Source organism: Mixophyes fleayi, chromosome 1 (assembly GCF_038048845.1).
Source record: "Mixophyes fleayi isolate aMixFle1 chromosome 1, aMixFle1.hap1, whole genome shotgun sequence".
Lineage (NCBI taxonomy): Eukaryota > Metazoa > Chordata > Amphibia > Anura > Limnodynastidae > Mixophyes > Mixophyes fleayi.
The window spans coordinates 420,417,717-420,441,027 of NC_134402.1; the positions used below are offsets into that span (position 1 = coordinate 420,417,717).

The 23,311-nt window shown below is 40.0% G+C and overlaps 1 protein-coding gene across 5 annotated transcripts in view; it reads right to left on the reverse strand.

Moving 5' to 3' along the window:
* Positions 1–23,311, reverse strand: part of IL31RA (interleukin 31 receptor A) — an 83,685-nt gene that overhangs the window by 53,277 nt on the left and 7,097 nt on the right. For 3 of the 5 annotated variants that reach the window (XM_075183468.1, XM_075183448.1, XM_075183483.1), the window contains exons 1-3: positions 12,149–12,218; positions 4,640–4,708; positions 4,310–4,558 (exon numbers count right to left, since the gene is read on the reverse strand). The exons of 1 other annotated variant lie outside the window; for it this stretch is intronic. In XM_075183468.1, the coding sequence (XP_075039569.1) occupies positions 4,310–4,532 (223 nt within the window). In that variant the 5' untranslated portion in view covers positions 4,533–4,558; positions 4,640–4,708; positions 12,149–12,218. Of the gene's footprint in view, positions 1–4,309; positions 4,559–4,639; positions 4,709–12,148; positions 12,219–23,311 lie in introns of those variants that run through there. One more of the 5 variants, XM_075183458.1, reaches the window with a different exon arrangement.

A 23,311-nucleotide genomic window follows, 5' to 3' on the forward strand; every position in this document is an offset into this window, starting at 1 on the left:
TGGTTTCATGTCTGCATTATTTAGGACTACCTTGTATGTCCCTGTTTTATATCTGTACTGTTTGCCCTACTGTATGCTGCTTTGAAGCACTATGGTGCATTACACACCTATGTTAAGAATATTAATAATAATCTACACACAAACATTTGGTTGTGTTTATGTTAGTTTTTAATACATTCTCTACATGTCAATTTCTATAATCCTGAAGGAACTATGAGTCTGAAATGTATTGTAACTTACATTTGTCTCTTCCGACTAGATATTAAACTGCCATAAATGTCACAAAATCTAAGTTTGTGATGAGGATAGCAGCAATGCAGAAATAAAGCATTCCATAAATAAGACATTACATTTTGACATAGAAAGTTACTCAATATTTTCAAAACGATGAAGCTTAAACAACTTTAAAAATGAACAACATAAAGTCTTAAATAATCATCTCAATGGCAGTGGGTATATTCCAAGATGAATCTCCAGATAATCCACAGTTAACAATATCCCACTAATTTGATATTTTGCAAATAACGAAAAATACTATCCAATTTTTTTTAAAATCTTTATTTACACACTAACATTAAAAATTCAGCTAGGACAAGAACTATCCCAATTAGAAATCTGTCCCCACATTATCCATTTAACTCCCCCTCCAATACAACATGGTATTGCAAATGGAAAAAGTGACTGACTTTTTCAACAACTTTCCTTAAGGAATGAGGCCCATAGGGTTCCAAAGATACATATACATACAGCACAGACACCAGTCTAAAAAAAGGTTTTACTAATATAAATTAAGAAGTACCCACACATTATTGTTCACTCCAATAAGAAACAGTATTTTCTATTTGTGTCTTTATTAATCCAAATAACAACTAATCAGCAACTAATAAATGTCAAGCACATACAAAATGAAGAATCCTTGCTTCTCACTATACCAAGTCCTAGTGGACTATTACATTACAGACCTGTACCCGTGTCTTAAACAGTTTTTAACTCAAACATTTAGGATTTGTTTTTTTGAATAAACTGTTGGGCTGGTGTTATTTTTCTTTGAGGGGGGGGGTGGTAGATGTTTGGGTATGTGTCTGTTGTCACTCAACAAAACTAAAACAAATAATATAACCCTTCAAACTCAGCAGCATATTTGCTGTTCCATTTGTCTAAGACACATATATTTGGGGCCTTGTTTATTTATGGGAAAATACATGTGGACTCTGTCTACGATTTCAACGAGTGTTTTCAAAAAACAATCTGTTTGCACAGTAACTTTTTGCATTAGATTTTGACAATAAACAAAGAGACAGGATTTGTATAATAATGTACAAATGTTTTATTTTATTTTCTTACACATTTTTTAAAAAAATTAATATCAACATTTCAAACACAATATAAGTTATTTCACTTTTTTTTTTTTGGGTGGTGATTTTTGGCCTGTTTTTGCTTGGCTTTTGGTCACCCATGATGTGGAGGGCTCAGAAGAAGAACCAGAGGTCATTTGGTCAGCAGAGTGTGACCGAAAGCGTTCCGAAGGGGCAGCAGGGTAGCCAGGGGGGTAGCCAGGTAGGTATGCAGGGAGGTAGCCATGAGGGTAGCCATAAGGGTAGCCATGAGGCGCCAAAGGGTGTGCAAGTGAAAGAGAAGGAACAGGAGGCTGGGTAGTAGGCACAGAAGGGGCAGGAGGCTGGGCAGGAGCCAGAGAAGGGGCAGGTGGCTTGGTAGTAGGCAAAGAAGGGGCAGCAGGCTGGGCAGAAGCCAGAGAAGGGTCAGGAGGCTGGGCAGGAGTCAGAGAAGTATTGGGGTCAGAATGTTGGATTGGTGAGGAATGAGGGGCAGCTGTTGAAAAGTGAGGGCTATAAAGGGGGGTAAACTTTGTATGATGGGACAGAAGGTCTGGTGTGGCAATGTACATTGGTGATTTTAATGAAGGAGTGTAAATTAGTGGAGGTTGTTGTGAAGTGTTAGACTGGTCTAAGAAACATGAAAACAGGTTGCACAGATTTGTGAGGGTTGAATTAATATTGTGAAGGGTAGAATTAATATTTTGAAGTTTAGTGTCTAATTTGTGTTCAATACGGGTGAGGGTATTTGAGATATCACAGGTGTGGGATCTAATGGCATCGTTGTTGTGTTGCACGTGTTCGGTAAAGTGAGAGCATGTCTGCTGCCGAGTGACCCGTGATTCCTCCCTCCGAGTCTCCTCCACATCACGGGTAACCTCCACCACTGTCTGTTGGTTTTCATCCTCAGAAGATTCCGCCACCTCCTTCTCCACCCAAGCTGAAAAAATAGGAAAAAGAAAGATGTACAGTTATTCTAAATATGTCCTACATGTACCCTATGGGAAATAATGTCAATTGTTATTCATCCATGTACATGGCTACTCATTGTTATAATTAAACTCAAATCCAATATATAAAATACTAACAAACACAATGTATAAAGCAGCATATATCAGTTGTGGATTCTCTAAGAGGCATCATTACTATTAGCTTATGATTCTGTTACTTTTTTTAGAAAAATGGCATATACTGGGGGATGAATGTACAGTAGGATGATGTGGCCACAGTTATAATTATTTCTAATGTATATTTGAAAGGTTGCAATACGACTCATACTGTTAGAGGTAATTAATGTTACAAGACACAACTGTGAAAATATCGGGTTTAATGTAACTCTCTGTGTTGCAGAGCTGGTCTTCCCGGTACCAATCCAAGGTTCAAAGTCACCCAGGCAAATTTCCGAAATAAAATAAATATGTTTATTTAACAAAATGGTAGCAACAAACAGCAATAAACATATTTAAATAATAACCTACAACAAATAACACTACAGTCTGGCACAGATAACATAAAGGGTATAATGAAAACACCTCACCAGTATCCTAGTCACTCTCAGGGACTGCTGTCTATCCATTCAAGCTTCTCCCCCTCTCTACTTTGAGGCTACCGGCAAGGCAGTGGTCCTGAGTTACTGTCACTCCGCTTTTGGCGGACACACAGGCCAAAGGCAGTACTCCCGGGACCAATTGTCCCTTTCCTGTCAGGGCAGAGGCCAAGACCTCAATGACAGCCTGACTTCAGCTGTTACTGGGTAGTGAATGGCAATTTGCTGTTCTCTGCAGTTCCTTTTTAAAGCCATGAATGACATTCTCAGGAGTTTCAGGACCTGCCTGATTGCTCCTTTTCTGTATTTACCTTTCACAGGTAAACATTCAGACAAAGGGATAGCAGATGAGCCACTCTTGATATAATTAAGGATAGGTATTGTTCTGTGGCTATACAGCAGAGTTTGTTTATACAGGATAAATCACAATCCAGACACATTACATTTAAATACACAATGCAGTCATCTGTAATTAAACATAGAGCTCTATCTGTGGACCTTTTCCCTATATTAACACATGAGACCTCCTGGTGTGATGTACATTCATACAGGACTGGTGGACAATAATCCTTTTGACTAGGCTGAAATAAAGGACTAGTCTGCAAGATAAGAAAAACATGCTACCAGAAATTTTAACTACTTACAAATAGAATATATAGAAGTTTAAATATGACTTACAAATATGGGGAACCAGAAGGCTAGAAAAAGTATATGTTTTTACAGTCCACATGTGAGGAACGAGGTGCAGACTGTTGAGGTGATATTAATACCTCATTACACCACAACAACCTCAAAAGTTTCATATACAATAATTAAATAGTTACCATGTACCTGGTGGACTTAAAGGTCGTATTAGGGGTGGTATGCAGCCTGTATCAATACATCCCAACCCTTGCACACTTGCATCATCAAGACAGGCCAATGCTCTGTTCTCCAGGGGAGTGAGGTCAAGTTGAGCAGGGGGTCCACCTCCAGTTTGTTGTGCATGGACCATCTGGTCCCTAACTTTTGTTTTAAGACGCTGCTTAAAGTCATACCAGCTGTGCAAGAACAGAAAATATATAAATTCTAAACCATCGTGAAATCTCTTATTATGACAGGGGAAACAAACAAACAAATAAGATTTAGTACACACACACACACACACACACACACACACTACAAAAGATGTGTGTCTTGCTCTTGTTGGATAATTGTAAGAATTGAAAAAAAAAAATTTTATAAAAAAAATGTAAAAAAGGAATAATAAAAAAAAATTGTCCCAAATATATATATTTTATATATATATATATATATATATATATATATATATATATATATATACACACACACACACAAATATAAAGTGTAATGATAACAGTGACCTGTCCTGTACTATGTTTGCAGTACACAAATAGATTAATTAGTCTGTAAAATTGTACAAGCTTACCGCTTTTTGACCTCGCTCGCCATCCGTAGACATGGAGCCACGGCATTGACCTGTCGTGTAACGTCATCCCAGATGCGCTCTTTTGCGGATGTGGAGAGTGGACGGGTGGGAGTGTGGAGCTTGTCCATGACCAACTCCACAATGATTTCGACCTCCTGAAAGGTAAAGTTCTGTTGTCTTCGTTTGTTACCTCTGGTGCCAGAGGGCTGACTTGGCCCGTCATACTTCTGGGACATTTTTTCAACGTTTCTAAAGAAAGGGAAAAAGTGAGGCCTAAGACAGCTGCATTACATGGTCTTTAAGGGACAGAACAGAGGCCTAAGTACTCACCAATATATCTACAGTATGTAGTGTCCACTCAAAATATCAAAGTAAATTAGATTAATTCTTTTACCGTTTCTAAAGAGAGGGAAAAAGAGAGGCATAAGGATTAAATTATAAAAAACTGATTGTTGTATATCAAAATCTTCCCCAAAATAAAATATATCTTTCAATGGTTCAGCCAAACAATCTACTCCTCTGGTACTACAGTGTTTTCCTATCTATGCACATTAGATTAGACTTGCAAGTAATGTTACACTTTTCACCTGCAGAGGCAGACAAACTATACCTCTGTAAAGTATATTAATTGTAAAAATGGATTTTCTAAACTACTTTGTTATCATATTTTCAAACACCTCTGGAACACATAGTGAGACATATTAAACAATACTCACCCCAATAATGTTCATCAAAATCCAATTGTTATTTTCTTTACAAATATAAAGTTTCCAGCCCAAAGCAGAAAATAGCTGGACTGAATGAACAGCACAGCAGTCTTTAAATGCACCATGCTGGTCAGTTGTAATGAAATTAGAGACAAGTGCATGCCATTGTAATTCGTGGTGTATAATTCTCATCGGTCCGCCCCACGGTTGCTAAGATACGAAGAATGAATGACAACAAGAAATTTTGCACATAGTTATGGAAGAGATCCGCAAGTGACGTCAGCTCGACCAGACATGCTCTAAGAACCAATCACAGACCTGAAATTTTGCAAACATAGGCCTTCCAAAATGAGGACATCTACCTTTGCTAAAAGGGAACCTTGTGTTCTTGCTGCCCGAATGGATGATTTGTGCCGGCCTCCAGGGCGATACATATCTAATGAGGACAAATTAGAGGCATATAGGGCAGTACGACGCCAGATATGGCTACAATATAATCGACGACGCACAATAGTGCAACTCCAGTGGTGCTGGAGCTATTTGCGGCGCTGCCAGTCATAGCTCTTGGAGGAGCTAAGGGAGGAAGGAGATCAGGAGAAGTGAGTTCTCTAGTAATTGTATAACAAAAAATTAAGCATTTGAAAAACAATGTTGAAATGTGAGGGGTGAAAATCAGTTTATTATCTTGCACATGAGGAAAATAGGGACTGTTTTTGCATGTAGGACACCAATCCTTTAATACAAATACTTGATCTATTTTTACACTGACTTTCTAAGTTGATCTAGGCATAGGCCTATCACAATTATACATCTGAGCCAAAAACAACCCCCCCACCAATGCAACATGGTTTTGCCCATGTTAAAAGGGACCATTTTTTAACCTTTAATTTTCTTAATGATTCAGGCACAGATTGTTTAAATATCAGTGGTAGAAGTGTTATATTAGTTAGACAACTGAAAATTTTAATTTTTGACAACGCTCAAACTTGCACTAAGATGAATATGTCACATATGACAAGGGCTTAGCCAGATCCCTGCTGTAATATGTCTTCTTCACCTGTCAATGATTATCAGACATAATTTTCATTATTAAACATAAATGATTTAAATAATTCAACTGTAATAATGATCTTTCTAATATCCTATGTCACATAAACCAAAATTGTCCATTGTCCAAGCCATTTGTAAGTGGTGTGTGTATATATATTCATTGTTTGCTTTTTAAAGGCCGAATTTTTTGCAGACTATAAATGCATATTTTACTATGTCACATCACATTTATATGTCTGTATGTAGGTGGTAAGTGTGAAACAGGGAGAGCATTGGATAATACGCTGTGGATAATAAAATGTCCTACTTATTCCAACAGACCGTCTCAGCCGGTAGCGACGCCAGGAGGATGAGGCCAGGGAGGAGGTCCAGTAGGAGTAGAGGGAGGAGGAGGCCCAAGAGGAGGAGGGGGAGGACACCTAGGAGGAGGAGAAGGAGGAGGAGGCCCAGGAGGAGGAGGGAGAGGAGGCCCAGGCAGAAGAGAGGGAGGAGGAAGAGGAGGCACAGCACAGGAGGAGAAGGGGAGGAGGCCCAGGCAGAGGAGAGGGAGGAGGGGGAGACCCCGGAGGAGGAGGGGGAGGAGGCCCAGACAGAGGAAAGAGAGGAGGAGGCCCAGGAGGAGGAGGGGGAGGAGGCCCAGGCGGAGGAGAGGGAGGAGGCCCAGGCGGAGGAGAGGGAAGAAGCTCAGGAGGAAGAGAGGAAGGATGAGGCGGCCAGGGAAGAAGAGCCCGGAGTGGAGGTCAAGCACCAGGTGGATCCGTTGGGAGATTTTAAGTGTTTTCATTTATGAAGTTGCAATATTTTATTTGGTTTACAGGCCCATAGCAGTCATCAGAAAACATTGATTTCCCACATGGCATTTACCCTAGACCTAGTTAGCCATTCCACAGGTTTCTAACATGATGGGCCTAATAAGTGTTTATTGAAAAACAGCTCACACCCCCCCACCATACAAATGTATATATACATCTGACACCAAAAAATTCTAGTCCTCTGTCTATTACTGTGTTTAGCATTACATTAACCTTTGATGACAGTTTCAAGTTATGTAACACTTAACGCCTCTGTTGATCCTGGCAAAGTGCACCCAGAAAGGTAATTTATGTTTTCACAATTGCTTGAGCATGCTAATATTTTTTTATTTTTTTTTACAGCTCAAGAAGACCCCCCGACTGGGGCTGAAAACCATCTTTAGAAGAATTTAAAAAAAAATAAATAAAAAAATCTATAAAAAAAATCATGAAAAAATATATTCTAATGTAAGAGCAATTATATTACTCATGATCGCTTGTATAATTATTTTTTGTTTGCTATTTGTTATTGTTATTTAGATTATTTAAAGAAAAAAATATTAGTGTGTGTGTGTGTCTTTTTTAATGTAATTTTAAAACATGTATTCATGTGATTTTTGACCAAAATGAATGGACATTTAAAACATACATAAATGTTTTTTTTAGATTGGTCCATTCCTACTAGATTATCATTTCTTTAATAATTTAATTAGGTATATAGCACCAGCAATTCTGCAGCACTGTACAGAGAATCCAGTCCCTGGTCCAATAGAGCTTACAGTCTAAATTCACCAACACACACACACACACACACACACACACACAGACATAGACTGACTATGGTCAATTTGATAGCAGCCAATTAACCAACTAGAATGTTTTTGGATTGTTGGATTGTTGGGGGAAACCAGAGCACATGGAGAAAACCCACGCAAACACGGGAGAACATACAAGACTAGATAGCTTAAGGAAAGTAAAGCCAAAAAAAGGAGTAAGTTTACACCTTTGCAACACCATGTTAAATTGGAGGTGGATGAAAATTTAAAATGTGTGGCTAAATATTTAATTGGGTTAGGGCATGTCGTATATCAACTTTTAAGGTCAGTGTGAAAAAAAGGCCAGGCAGTATTTTACTTCTGTACATATTACTAAACTAATTTGCACCCTGTGTATTGCAACATGGTTTTTTAAAGGTTCAAAATCCCACATTATTTTTTTTTCCTTAATGATTGAGGCCCACAAAGTCCACACAGATAAAGCTATGTTCAGGAATTATACGCATAACCACAGTGCTGTGCGCCAGAAGTGCTAGCCACTATGCCACTGTGCTGCACAAGTGTTGTCTGCATTTAATTATTTGGAAGATGGGTACATAACATACAAATGGAAGATGAAGAAAAGCAGGTTTATAGACACAATAGTTGCATTGACCGATAAGGAGCCTGTCCCCTCAAAATCAACCCCCCCTCCAAGTCTTAGGGCTGTCATAGATGGCAGCATGCACATAATAATGTGCCCTGTGGACCTGATTATATAATAAAGGTAAAATGATTAAAAATGTACAAATGTACCTTGGCCAAACAATGTGGTATTGTGGCAATTTAAAACATGAGGACAGATTTATAATTGGGATAGAGCATAGCCTAGATCTGCTTTTAATGTCAGAGTATAAATGAAGCTATAAAGTGTTTGTGTGTTACATGAAAAAACAGCCTGTATTTACTTTATGTACAAAATACTATACTAATTTTCACCCCTTGGCAAAAAAAACAAAAACAGTTTAGCCAATGGTCCTAATTTTTTAAATTTCATTCATGTTTTAGGCCCACAAACTCCAGACAGATGATAAGGCCATATTTGTGATTAAAACTCATGACACCAGTGCTGTGAGACAGAAGTGCTAACCACTTAGGCAACGTGCTGATATTAATTCCCATACATTTATAGTGCTAAGGAAATTTGTGATGAGGGTAGCAGGTATCTCTAAACTTGAACATCCTCCCCTATGAGTGACATGAATGATGTGTCGTCTTCCCACACATTAATAAACAGCTACATTTTTTAAAAAAAATGTCAGCAGTAGATTTTAATTGCATTTATTGTGTTCTCTGATGATTTAAGAATCTAAATAATAATAAATAAAAATTATATAATGTTATTCATAATAATTAGGTTACCACGGTTGTGCAGATTGTGCAGAATATACTCCAGATTGCTACATTAATATTTATAAACAAACTCTTCGCATCTCAACGTTCATTTTTGGAATAGAGGGGGCCTGAGATTCATTAAGGAAAGTTAAGCAAAATTAAGCAAGAAAGGCAAAACTAAATTGCATTGGAGGGGGAGGTAAATTTAAAATGTGATGGCAGATTTATATTTGGGGTAGGGCATGCCCTAGACTATGTCTACTTTTCAGTGTGCACAAAAACTATCAAGTATGTGTTCTACATGAAAAAGCAGGCATTATTTTCCTTATGTTCAAAATAATAAACTCTCTTGCACCCCTTGCATTACAACATAGTTATGTCCAGAAAACTTGAGTAAGAAAACTTATTTTTTTCTTAACTTCCTTAATGAATCAAGCCCACAGTTTGTAGTGTATGTTGAACTTATTGTTTAATATCTGTAGTTGTTCCTATCTCCAGGTTGCATATTTTTTTGCATTACATAAGCTACTTGTGAACCGATTCATCTTGGTACATATCTGGAGATCCGTTGATTAGTGAATCCGTCATTACCTTTCTAGTTAACCTTTGCGTAAAATACGTTACACAAGTTGTGAACAGTTTCCTGCCTGCAGCAGAATACTCAATTACACCTGCCTATGTTTAAGTGACCTTTGGCCTCAGCAAAATGAACACTTTTATTATTTTTACTTATATTTTGGCTCTAGTGTATGGTTCTTATGTTTTGGTTCTAGTGTTTTTCTGTAATTTTAGCAAAAAATAAACAATTATGTTAAGTAAGTAAGTAAGTAAGTTATATGTGCAGTTTCTTGGTTGCTGAGACTGATCTGAAGCACTGGATGAGTAACTTTAAGAATAATTGCATTTTTTTTATTTGATCAGAGGTGAGATAAGTAATCATTTTGTAGAGTTATATTAATTTACAAAGGTATTATATTAATTTGGTAAGATGGTCAAGAAGGATTTATTTCAAGGAAGTTAAAATTAATGTGGACGTTTTACAATAATGTACAGCTTATTTAATGCAACACCCTTCTTTCTATTTTTTATTTAAAATACATTATTACATTTATATACATTGAACTTTACTATATAATTATGTTATTATTGCGACAAGTGTAGAACCCACCTGAATGTCTATTTATACAAGGAAGTAAAGAGGATCTAGACAGACAGCCGGGGCTGCAATGCAACAGGGAGTGAACAAAGGGATTTAGAGAGCTAGGGGTCTATTTATTATAGCGCTGCTGTATCAATCATTATATATCGCTCCAAATCACAGCGATATATAATGCAGTACTATTGCTATATAACATGATTGCTCTGAAAGCTCTGGCGAAGAACCCCTCCTAATACTGATGGCGAATGGACTATCGCAAGTTTGATAAATAGACTATAGTTGCCAACCTTTGAAGATTGGCCTCCGGGAGTCTCGGTGTGGAGGTGGGCGTGAGGGGGAGGGATTAAAATGATTCCCAGATTTCAAGCCTCCATGATGTGATTCCCGGAGAATCACATCATGAAGGTTTGAAATCTGCACGCTTCACTAGGAAGTGGGCAGATACGGGAGAATTGCCAGTTCTCCCAGGAGTCCGGGAGCCCTACCTGGAATTTAGGAGTCTCCCGGACATTCCAGGAGATTTGGCAAGTATGAAATAGACCCCCTAGTTCTAATGAGTACCTGAACTACAAAGGCAGTGGTGCTCAGCACCTTGAAGTTGCTTGTGTAGTAAAACCCAATCTGTGCTGCTTCCTCTATATTTGTTTCTGCATTTTCATTTATTTCTGTTACATTCTCCAAGCAAAACATCATTTTCATCTTCTATAGCATACTTGCCAACTTTTCCTCGTTGGCTTCAGGGAGATCCCCGGGGGAGGTGGGCGAATCGCATCATTTTGACATGATATTTTTGTCATTAAGCTCTGCCCCGTCATTTATCTATTGCGGGGGCGAGAACCGGGAGGTTGCCCTGCTCTCCCGGGAGGTCTCCCAGAAATGCGGGAGTCTCCCGGACATTCCAGGAGAGTAGGCAACTATGCGTTAAAGAAAAGCAGCTAATGAATCTCTAGAGACTGCAGTGTATTTTACATTTCTGTCTCCATTACTGAAGTCATGTTGTCTTACCTGTCAGTCTTTGATTAAATCTTACTCTCCATGAAAATGGCCACCTCCATAGGCATCAATACATGGACATAGGACACAATTTCTGAACTGTGTCATCATGCCACAGATGGCGAAGCCAACCACGTCTTGTATTGGCTCAGCATCAGGGAGAATATGATACTCTTCAGGGAGTGAGGGAGATCACCCCTATTTCAGGGAGTCTCCCTGACATTCAGGGAGAGTTGGCAAGTATGTTCTATAGCAGGGGTAGGCAACCTGCGGCTCTCCAGGTGTTGTGAAACTACAAATCCCAGCATGCCTGGCCACCTATCTGCTGGTTATCTACTGGCAAAGCATGCTGGGACTTGTAGTTTCACAACACCTGGAGAGCCACAGGTTGCCTACTCCGGTTCTATAGTAACAATGCATGGTTTCGGAATTTATTTATTTTTTTTGAATTTTCATAAGGTTACTGAACACTAAGTTGCAGCATGCTAAGCTTCTTCACATTTAACAGTGACACCTGCTGGAGGTAAGAGGGTAACTCCCAATTTACCAATATATTTAAAGAGAAGTATATTTAAGAAAACATTTTAACATATTTGCAAAAACTGCAGCACAAGTGGAAAAATTTTGTTGTAACCTATAGCAACCAGACATTTGATTTCATTTTGTAAAGTGTAATAGATTAAAGAGGTAGAATCTGATTGGCTGCTATGAGTTACAGCAATTTTCTGTGTAGTACTAGTTATAAATGCTTACCAATATAATTTTTCAAGTATGCCATTAAATATGAAAATTAACGTTTTGCTTTATTCTGTTATTATTACATGTATTTTAATATGTTGTTAGTTGTACCTAGACCATTACTAAAGAAAAGTAGTTACCCCCTCAAACATAAAATGGCACAAAGCGAAAGGGCTCTGGACAACGGCCTGGCAAATACAATTATTGTAAAGCACATTAACATAATTATAACAACATGAGGCACAAAATACCTGTTGTATGGGTTTTCAACAGCATGGCTAAAAGCCAATGTACACAGGTGAACATCTTCCAGTTATTCACTAAAAGAAAAAGTTTGTATGTATAATTAAAAAATGAATGCTACACATTGATGAGCATAGGTTGAAAGTCTTTAAAATATCCCCTTTTTTTCTTTTACTCTACTTTCTTTTGCAATTTGTTTAATTAGAAAAAACATGTAGCTTTCATTATATGTATTGTGTTATGGTTTAAGGTGCATATACACTGTACTTAATGTGCTCCTGTAGTATGTTCCAATCAAGTTGCAGTCGCTACATAGCAAATGAGATTATCAGTATGTACTGACAATGTCATTCACTATGGAGATTAATAGTCTCATTTTTATCAACTCTAATTATGCAGGGACAACAGTTTGAACAGAACATACATATTTTGTGTACACAAAATGAGTGCCTGGGTGTGTCTATACTTAATCTCCATATACTGGATAGCTTTCTATCATTAACTTAATATAAAGGAAGCTTTAACAAAGTTACCAACATTTTAAAATAACTGGACAGGTATATCTAAACATGCCACATGTGGCCCTGCATATGCAAATGTCGGAGCAGTACAATCCCAAACATGACATATTTAATGAATTTGGTTTTGTTGTCATTATTTGCATTTTAAATACTTATCTTTAATATATCATCATCATGATCATCAGCTATTTATATAGCGCCACTAATTCTGCAGCGCTGTACAGATAACTCACCCACAACAGTCATACATCAAAGACAATAAGGCTACATAATGAGTGCACAGGCATTGTACTGCACAGTTAATATAAAATATAAAGATATTTTCAGGGACAACACTTTAGAACATAGAGGATTCCTGGAAATCAGGACAAATTTTCAGCTATGCAGTATTAACTCCTGACAACTACAGAGTAGTGCCACCAAGTTAAAGCCTGGTGTACAAGTATTGATACAATCAGTCATGCAGGCTGAATGGGGTGTGGTTAGTCAAGAAAAGACCAATTCAGATCCAAAACCAATTGTTAAAATGTATTCATTCGGCCCTACAGATATTCGTTGATTGCCTTTATCTGTCTGTGCTTGTAAGTCCAAAATTTGGGAAATTCATTATGAACATTGGTACTATGCATGCTTGAAGTTTTGCCAGATACATATCTGTGGGAGCATAGATTCACAAATAATTAATATCAATGATCATCTTATGTAACATATGGAAATCCGTACCCCACCTGAGCAGACTCAACTCCAAACTGCAATCTTTAATGTGCTATCAAATTCTACCTCTAAACTATAGCCTACCCTACCACCACCTGATACTAGTCTCTCGGGGTATAATACCCAATCTCCTCTCTGAATCCCTCTAGCTACTATTGCCTCAGCATTGCCTTCTCCCTCTAGATTGTAATCAGGGCCCCCTCTTCCCTCTCACGCATGTCTAAACGTTCTTCATTAATCTTGTATGTACTTGCGTGGCAGAGTTTTGTGGTAGCTTACAAAGCAATGATGATGATGATAGTGGTGGCTGAGTGCGCATGTACAGACATCACCGGTGGGATAGCAAAATGTTAGCTTATCATTGTTTTGAAAGTAACCAAATTTCCCTATGTTTACTGTCCTTTCTAAACATCTGGCCAGAAGCACCAATTGATGCATTTGAGATTTCCTTACAAGTCGTCAGACAGAAGAAAAAACTTATAAAAAAATAAAATGTAAAAACGATGGAATCAGAGATATAGACAACTGTAAAGAGAATTGCTCTAAACCCAAACATTACTTAAGGGGTAGTGTATGTTGAGAAAAATGTATAGTGTACATTTTAAGAAAATGGTCATCCTCCCTCTGGTACATGAAACAATGTATCTCTGTTTTGCTCTCTTCATGCACAATTATTATTATTATTATTATCATTTATTTGTTAGGCGCCACAAGGTTTCCGCAGCGCCGCACATAGTACAAACAGTAGACTATACAGGGTATAACAGTACAGAACAATAAACAAAAGTACCAATACTTCAGAAACTCCAGGCAGGCAGATGCAATAGACACGGAGCAGAAGAACGGGTAAGGAGACAGGAGGGAAGAGGGCCCTGCAATTCTACTGTTCCCCTGGCTCATATCCAAGCCCCCATATCTATCCAAATTTACCTGAGTTTTGCAAGTATGTGTGCCAAGTTGGCACTTTAATAATATTAAATCAATCAATTTTATATATTTATCTTTAAAGGACTAAGAGCAATATGTCACTTGTGAAAAGAAAAACTGCCCGCTAGACAAAACATTAATACTACGACAAGGAAAAAACAGTAAGCAAAACCTTAGAATAGAACAAAATCCCCCAACCTTAACTTAAACCTTTTCCCTAAAAAGTTTATTATGAAAAATGTAAAATATTAGAATGTGGAGCAGACTCCTGGGAGACTCAATACATTTTCTTTGGATTAGTAAAATTCATGTGTCAACATGACTATATATTAGCCCATATACTTTACTTCTTCCAGACTATACCAGTTAGGACAATTACCACTCCTCCAAAAAAGTCTTCATTAGCTTTAAATGAAATAACAAAATGCCCAGACGAAAAAATATTTTTTTGAATAGATCCCCAAAATCAGGCGGCCTAAGCCTATCATTATTCCAAATATATTACAATGCTACATGCTTAAGTCAGTTGATAGCCTTGCACATCCCTCCAAAACTCAATAAAATGGGATAGATATTGAAAAACCTTGCTAGGGGAATTTGGTTTTAATGAAAGTTGATGCTAAAAAAACTGCTTCATAATTCTCACTATAGCTTTAACTCTTGCAACATGGGATTGGATTAATGGGAGCCTCTGCCTGTGTTTGGACACCCTTCAATTTTAGCTCCCCTTATGTTTCTAACCCCCCCTATATCTTATAACGGATGACCTCTGTCATCAATCATTAAACCCTACAATGGACTTCACTTACAATGCCTGCTAAGTAAAAGAGTAGCTGGAGCAAGAGGGTTGGGGGCAGACAAATATTTGAAAAACCATCAGGGAAACAGAAAAGATGATTTTAAAAGACACACACAGAGGACGATAATGAGAATAAAATGTTTCATATAATACCTTACATAAAGTAGAACATTTACAACGTTGAGCATTTCATTGTTAGAATACAAGGGGAGAATCAGAATTTTAAAAGTAAAAAAATGAATAAAACAACCTTTATCAATGTTGATTCATTTGGTATCTGAAAAATTCTGATAATTTAATCCTATAAATCATTCCACACCAGCTGCACAAATATTCCTTGATTCATGTACCAATGTGTTTTATTTATTGCTGTTGCCAGGAGAATACAGTGACTGTGAATCTATCAAGCTGCCTAGCATATAGTAATTTATAACCACCTCTTAATAATAATAATAATAATAATCCAGTAAACTGACATGTTTGACACATGTTTTATCACCTCTGACAGTGATTTTGAGCAGGGCTAATAAAAATTTAGACTGTTTTGATGGAAGAGATTTTGGGATAATTTATGTTAGCTATATGCCTGTAAAGTCACAGAGGATCAAACACATGTAGCCTGGGAAATTTACACATCTGCTCTTTATGGGAAGAGGGTAAAAAACAAACAAGAAAAACAAAACCTTGTTCAAGAAAATTCACAGGGATTGAGAGCGCTAAAGGGATCCGTCTGGGCCACCTCCACAGCTCTCTGACAAAGCCAAAGTGTGTGTATGTGGTCTCATAGTGCACATGTACAGTGATGTAATGCTTGTTTGGGGTCTTTTTACACTGCAAAAAGACCCAAAACAGGCATTACGTCACCAGGGGCAGGGACAAAATGACGCGTATCACGAAGCCCTGCCCCCTCCGCCCATACACCCCTCCAGGATCTCCCGGACCCGGCCAACATAAGGTTGCCAAGTATGAGGTAGATGGGAGCGTACAAGGCATAATGCAAACAGGGAGCACTGGAGTAATGTGTTGCTCACTGTTGCCTGCCTCTAGACACCCCCAATGAAGGCAGGCAGTGGTAAGTGAAGGTCAAGTGAGAGGGGGTAAAATGAAAGCGAGAGCATTTTATAAGTGAAGAGAGCAAAAGTATGGGAGGAGAAAGGGAGTTTTGTTCAAGCAGGGAGGGGAAGAGTAGCTATAATGCAATGGGAGAGGGGAAAGGGAGCATAAAGCAAGCAGGAGAGGGGAAATGGGCATAATGACACTCTCCCTGGATACCATTAAGCATGTTCCCTGGGTGTCACTAGCACCTGCCACACGACACGCTCCCTTTGGGGGCCCTTTCAACATATTGGTAAGTGGCCCACAAAGTTCTAGTTACATCCTATTCTGTGATGCATCCATCCTCTTTATTATAAGTTATTTATATAGCAGCGATCAGTCGTCGAAGTGGGCTGTTATACGTGGTATACCATCCTGCTACTTTTTAATTGTAAAACCATGAACTTCCATTTCCCTGCCACCACTTCTAAATTTCCACTTCAACCAATGGTGCTGATTGTATTACACAGCACTGTGCAATATGTAATAATTCATATCAGACCCTGCCACATTGGAGCTTACACTCTAAGTTCCCTACTACATATACTAGGATCAACTTTGTAAAAAAAATACCTACCAGTATGTTTTTGGACAATGCTGGGAGGCAGCAATATTAACCGCTGTACCACCATGCTGCCCAGCAGAGAGAGGCATGATCTTTTACTGTTACCTAAAAAATGATCTTGCTCAGCATTCCTTCTGGCTTCAGTTGACAGCTGACTCATGTGCCTTGCTCCGATTGGCCCAGACACATAGATATGTGAATCCTACTTAACTATGTACATAGTGGTATGCACACTAGGAATGAGGGGCAGAAGACTGACACTACACCTAGGGTGCCTAGTAGCCTAGCAACTGCCTTGTTTCTAGGGTACTATAGTGGCAGAATGTTGCGTGCGGTATTTTGGTTTTATTTAAACTCTTTATTTTCAGCAAAAAGAACATGGGTTCTGAACATTGCACAATAGGCATAGTGGAACAGAAGAGACATAGCAAATCAGGGAGAACATACAAAATATTAATCCAGTGAATGATATGAAACAAAATCACACATATGAGAATATGTTACATATCTAATTTTGTAAGAATATTAAACCAAGATATTTGACCTGAACAAGGTGTGGTCGGTGTGCATCTCTACTGTCGTGGAACCCTAAATTGTTGCTTTTTCTTTTTCTCATTTTGTTGAAGGAAAAAGGAGGGGTGGGAGGAGAGAGAGAGGGGAGAGAGTATAAAAAGAGGGGGTGAGAATGACAGATTGGGGAGGAGAAGGGTGTCTGTCAGTCCTTTCTCCTGAGAGTGGGGCAGCAATCCTATGGAAAGTTTGCGAAGTGCATGCCGGTTTTTATATCTGAACTTCTAAGAAGCTGGAAGTGGAGCCTGATGAAAAGTGTACCAGGGGTCCGAGATCTTGTGGAAATTTAGAATTTTATCATGGAGCAAGCTGGTGATATATTCCATTGAGGCTATGTACCAAGTACGTGAGACTATGCTGTTGAGGCTTGGGGGATGCCGGGACTTCCATTCTGTCGCTATCTGCAAGCGGGTAGCGGCACATAGGTGCTGTATAAGTCTGTCTGCCCTTTTGTTGAGCGACTTGACCCGGGAGCACAGCAGCATTACCATTGGGTCGGGGGTTATTTCAACTTCTAAAATTCTCGAGATTAAATCAGCGACCTGGGACCACATATTGAAAATACCAGGGCATGTCCACCAGGTGTGGTAGAATGAGCCCACCTCTCCACAGCCCCTCCAGCATAGGTCCGAGGCACCAGGGTATATTGTGTGCAGTTTAGTTGGGACTAAGTACCATCTTGTGTACACTTTAAATGTGTTCTCTCTAATTGAGGTATTGATGGAGATTTTAGAGATCCTCGTTCTAAGCCGGGACCATCCCTCCTGACTCAGGTCTCTACCAGTATCCTGAAGCCAAGCAACCTCGAATGGCTCAATGAGCTCAGGATCAGGGCGCAGAAAAACATGGTATACTAAAGAAATCAACCCAGAGGCTCCAATACAGTTCACACAACTCCTCTCAAAAGGTGTAGGATCACGTAGTTTAGATGATCTACATAGTGCCTGTATAAAGCCTCTGATTTGGATATAAGCAAAATGCAAGGACGAAGGAAGGCCTTTTTTCTCTCTCATTTCCGAGAGGGTTCGGGGTGGATATTTTCCAAGAATGTGGGTGAATTGAGTGATACCCATGTCCTGCCAAGGACGCATGTACGATTTGACATTTCCTAGAGGGAAGTCTGGATGATGCCATAGTGGGGTTAATGGAGAAGGGAACGTAGTAAGCTCCCATTTTCTGTTAAGTTTGTCCCAAAGGTTAAGTGTAAATTGAATGGACGGATGCAAGTAGACCGAGGCCGGCCTCTGATTCCTGGGGAGCCAAGGGAGCGAGTTCAAATTGTGATCTGGTGTATGGGCGTTCTCTAGGTCTACCCATCTCTTGACTCCCGGGGGAGAATGCCAGGAAATTATGTGGCTAAGATTGACTGCCTGGAAGTATCTTTCAAAAATTGGGAGTCCATACCCTCCCGAGTGGGTGGGTTTAGCCAAACAAGCGCGTTTAAGTCTCGATTTTTTCCCCTGCCAGATAAATTTGCCACACATTGATTGTAGATTTGCTAGTACTGTGCCTGGGATTGTTATGGGCAACGTTTGGAACAGATATAGGACTCTAGGTAAAACATTCATCTTAATTACACTAATTCTGCCGAACCAAGAGATGAAGAGCGGGTCCCACTTATTAAGATCTTTTTTTATAGATTCAAGAAGGGGGGTATAGTTAGCATGGAACAGTTGGTTGTATTCTTTCGTAATTTGGACTCCTAGGTAGCGAAGCGCCTTGGGGCGCCATTGAAACTTGAATGAGGTTTCGAGTATGTTTTTGGTAACTACGGTACTTGGAGTGAGAGAGCTTCTGATTTAGTATTGTTAATTTTGTAATCTGACAGAGATCCATATTCCTTGAGTTCTACAAGTAGGTTTGGAAGTGAGATAAGGAGATTGGAAAGTGTCAGCAGGACGTCGTCAGCGAATAAAGAAATTTTAAAGTGCCGGGGTCCTATTCTGATCCCAGTGATGTCAGGATTACGTCTAATGGCAGCGGCTAATGGTTCGATGCACAAGGCATATAATAAAGGGGACAGGGGATACCCCTGTCTGGTGCCGTTACTTAAGGAAAAAGCCTGGGATAAAAGCCCGTTAGTCAATACTGAAGATGAGGGGCAATTATACAGGGCCTGAATGGCCGCTAGGAAAGCCCCATTTAACCCAAAGCGACTAAGTGTGCGAAACATGAAGGGCCATGAGAGTCTGTCGAAGGCCTTTTCAGCGTCTAGAGCCAAAACAACAGATGGGATCCTATTATGATTGATATGGGCTATGATGTCTATTGTACGTCTTGTGTTGTCTAGAGCCTGCCTAAAGGGGACAAAGCCCACCTGGTCCGGAAAAACCAGAGTTGGCATATATGTGTTTAGACGGTTAGCCAGGATTTTCGCAAATAATTTAATATCGGCGTTAATTAGTGAGATTGGCCGATAACTGGAGCAGCATGTTGGGTCTTTATTTGGTTTGGGAATTACCACTATGGTAGAGCGGGAGGAGTCAGCATGGAATTTACCCCCCGTTAAGATATAATTAAACAACTGGGTCAGCTGGGGCACTAGTTCCTTGGAGAATGTCTTATAATACAACATTGTATACCCGTCGGGGCCAGGGGCCTTAGAGTTCTTTTGTGATTTTAGTGCCAAGGTTACCTCCTCTCCGGAGATGGCGTCATTAAGAGCAGAGGCCTGATGAGGAGATAGTGTAGGGAGAGAACATTTGTCTAGGTATGAGTTAATAGCTTGGGGGGAGGCTCCAGGAGAGGTATTTTCCCTATGGAGATTGTACAGGTTTTCATAGTAGTCATGAAAAGCATCATTTATGGTCCTAGGATCATGGGACAAATTCCTTTTTTTATTTCTAATTGAGCTAATTAATTGGGAGGCCCGTTTAGCTCTTAATCTCCTGGCCAGAATGGAATCAGCTTTGTTGCCTTTCTCGTAAAAAGTTTGACTCAGCCATCTAAGTTGGCGTTCAGTTTTTTCTGCTAAAATCGATTGAATTTCCCCCCGAGTTTTTTGAATCTTTTGTAATAGTGAGTGGACGTTAGACTTCTTATGTAAAGTTTCTAGGTCTTGGAGATGAAGGGTAAGCTTATTAAGAGATTCGTTCTGCTCTTTTTTCCTACGAGAGGCAAACTGAATGATATCTCCCCGAATAACCGCCTTGTGCGCTTCCCAAATTGAGGAGATCCGAGCCTCAGAGTTAGAATTAATTTCAAAGTATTTTGTTATATTGCTAGCTATGAGATCTTTAAATCCAGGGAGTTTAAGGAGAGTCTCGTTCAATCTCCAGGAGGTTCTACCCCTAGGGTTCTGCAAGAGGTCGACCGTGAGTGATAGAATGGAGTGGTCAGACCAAGTATTAGGGACTATATCTGTCTTCTTTATATGTTGGAAAATGTTCGCACAGCCCATAAACATATCAATCCGGGAGTATGATTGATGGGGAAAAGAGTAGAACGTATAATCCCTAGAAGTGGGGTATAGAGCTCGCCAAATATCAAATAGGCCGGCCTCGGTCACCTGTTTTTGTAGGCTTTTAGTATGTGAGGATGAGGGGGAGGAGTAACGAAAAGCTGATCTGTCTAGGAGAGAGGACATAACAGTGTTAAAGTCCCCCCCTAGAAGGAGCAAGCCCTTTCGGGACTGATGTAGCTCCGCAAAAAAATGTGTAAAGAAAGACGTCTGACCTGTATTGGGAGCATAAATGTTGGCCAGGGTTATGTCCAGGTGACCAATCTTTCCCGTCAGGATGAGAAATCGGCCTTCGGGGTCGTCCTTGATTGCTGACACAGTAAAAGGAACCGAGTTGCGAAGAAGAATGGCAACTCCGTTCTTCTTTGAGGAGTGAGAGGAGTAGTAGACGTTGGAGTACCTTCTTGAGGTCAGGGAAGGATGGCCGCCGGCTCGGAGATGGGTCTCCTGTAAAAAGACTATATCGCCATTAAGTTTATGTAATGTGTGAAACAACATAGAGCGTTTCTGAGGTGTGTTCAGCCCCTTAACATTAAGGGAGAGCGATGTGAAAGACATAGTCGGTGGTTTACAAGGGGACACCAAGTATTGAGATGCTATCTGTTAGACTGAAGAAAAAGAAAAAAAAGGGGAGGGAGAGGGGCGAGAAGACAAGGTAGGGAGGATTAGAGAGGAAAACAAAGGAGGGGAGAGATGAAAATATATGGGAGGGGAAGGTAGGGGAGTAGGTTCAAGCCTCACAGGCAGAGGTGAGACCTACTAGGTTCGTGCCTATAAACCAAAATTAACTGAAAATTAGGCAATCTATGCCTACTAGATAATCTAGAACAAGGCACAGGGTGTGGGAATGTGTCTAAGTTTTGAACTTTACTATAAACGGTAACTAATTCCCGAGGTAAGTGGGTGCGCGGCTGAGAGGACAGGATGTGTCCCCCGCCTAGCTATATAAAAAGTAATAAAGTTGAACAACAGCAAAGTAGAAAATCAATGGACTCTGTATCTACTGTGAAGAGGAACATACATAACAATAGCAACATTAACTATATGTAGAAAAAAATGTAATAAGACAAGGACATTTATAATTTAAAGAAAATATTAACGTTACAATCCTCCCTTGCAGGAGAAACAGTTATCCAAATCAGGGGGGGCGAAGAGACGAGCTTTGGGCGTCTCCCTCGCCAATCCTGTCGAGACAGGAGAGGTTCAACCTGTGGATTAGATCTTTTCCTTCATTTGGCGTGCGAATCGACTCTTGCCGACCTTCTATTTCAATTATAAGACGGAAAGGAAAACCCCATCTGTATTTATATCCATTTTCCCTAAGGAGACGTGTAACGTCCCTGAGGTCGCGCCTTTTGGCTATCGCCAGGTCCTGGAATACTTGTATCCGGCATCCCTCATGTAAGGTATAAGAGGTGTTCCTGACTGCATTGGATATAAGTTCCTTGGTCTTAAAAGAGAGTAAACGCAATATCACATCCCGAGGGGGATCGGAGTCCTTTGGACGGGGTCTCAAGGCCCTGTGGATTCGCTCAATCTGTATCGGGTGATTAGAGAGTGAGGAGAAAAATTTGCACGCATATTCCTCAAGATCTCTAGGTTCGACAGATTCGGGGATGTTACGCAGTCTCAAGTTGTTTCGGCGTTCTCTATTTTCCACATCTTCAAGCTTGTCCCTCATGAAGTCATTTTCTTTTAATAGGAAGTCCAAATCCTGTGAAGCATTATTTTGGAATTTAGTCGAAGACTCCATCTTGTCTTCAAGAACCGTGGTTCTTTTGGAAATTATGGCCATCTCTGATTTGAGATCCCCTATTGCTTTCTGAAGGTCTTCAGAGAATGCGTTAGTACGCTCCACTATCAGGTTACGTAATTCTGCAAAATCTGCCTTGGTAGAGGGAGCTGTAGTAACTGGAGGATCTTGATCGCCGTGATCCCCCTGAGGAGAACGGGGGGGGGGGGGGGAGGGGTGGGCGCTTTGTCGTGTAGGGAGAAGTGCTGTGTTATTTCTCCTGTTGCGCCCTCTACCCGCTGATTTATTCATGTTGGATGCAGAGTCTGTGATGAAGCTCTTTGCTGTTGTTGGGAGTAAGACAGACAGGCGGGGGACTAACTAACGTGGTCTAGGTATACATAATTATTAGCGAGAGTGTGAAGTAGAACGGTGGGCGATTATTTTGGTGTCCAGCGATAGAATTCCTAGAAATTCTTGCGGATCTTATATAGCTCCGGGGGCTCAAACATACAGTTGTGTCGATTTGGTTAAAGAAATCCAGACTCCGCCTTTTCTGGGGATAATAAGCTTAGATACCATATACACTTGTGCTTGTGAGCTCTTTTGCAGCAAAACTCTGTATCTGGGAAGCGGCCCGTAGCTAAGCCGACTGTTCCGGCCCAGCAAACTTGTCCCCTAGAAAGGGTACCCGGTGGGGGTCTGAGTTATAACAAATGGTTCCCTCTGTAGGCTTCTTTGCCTCAGGGCAATTGATGTCAGCCGAGAGTGGGGTTATGGGTGATAGG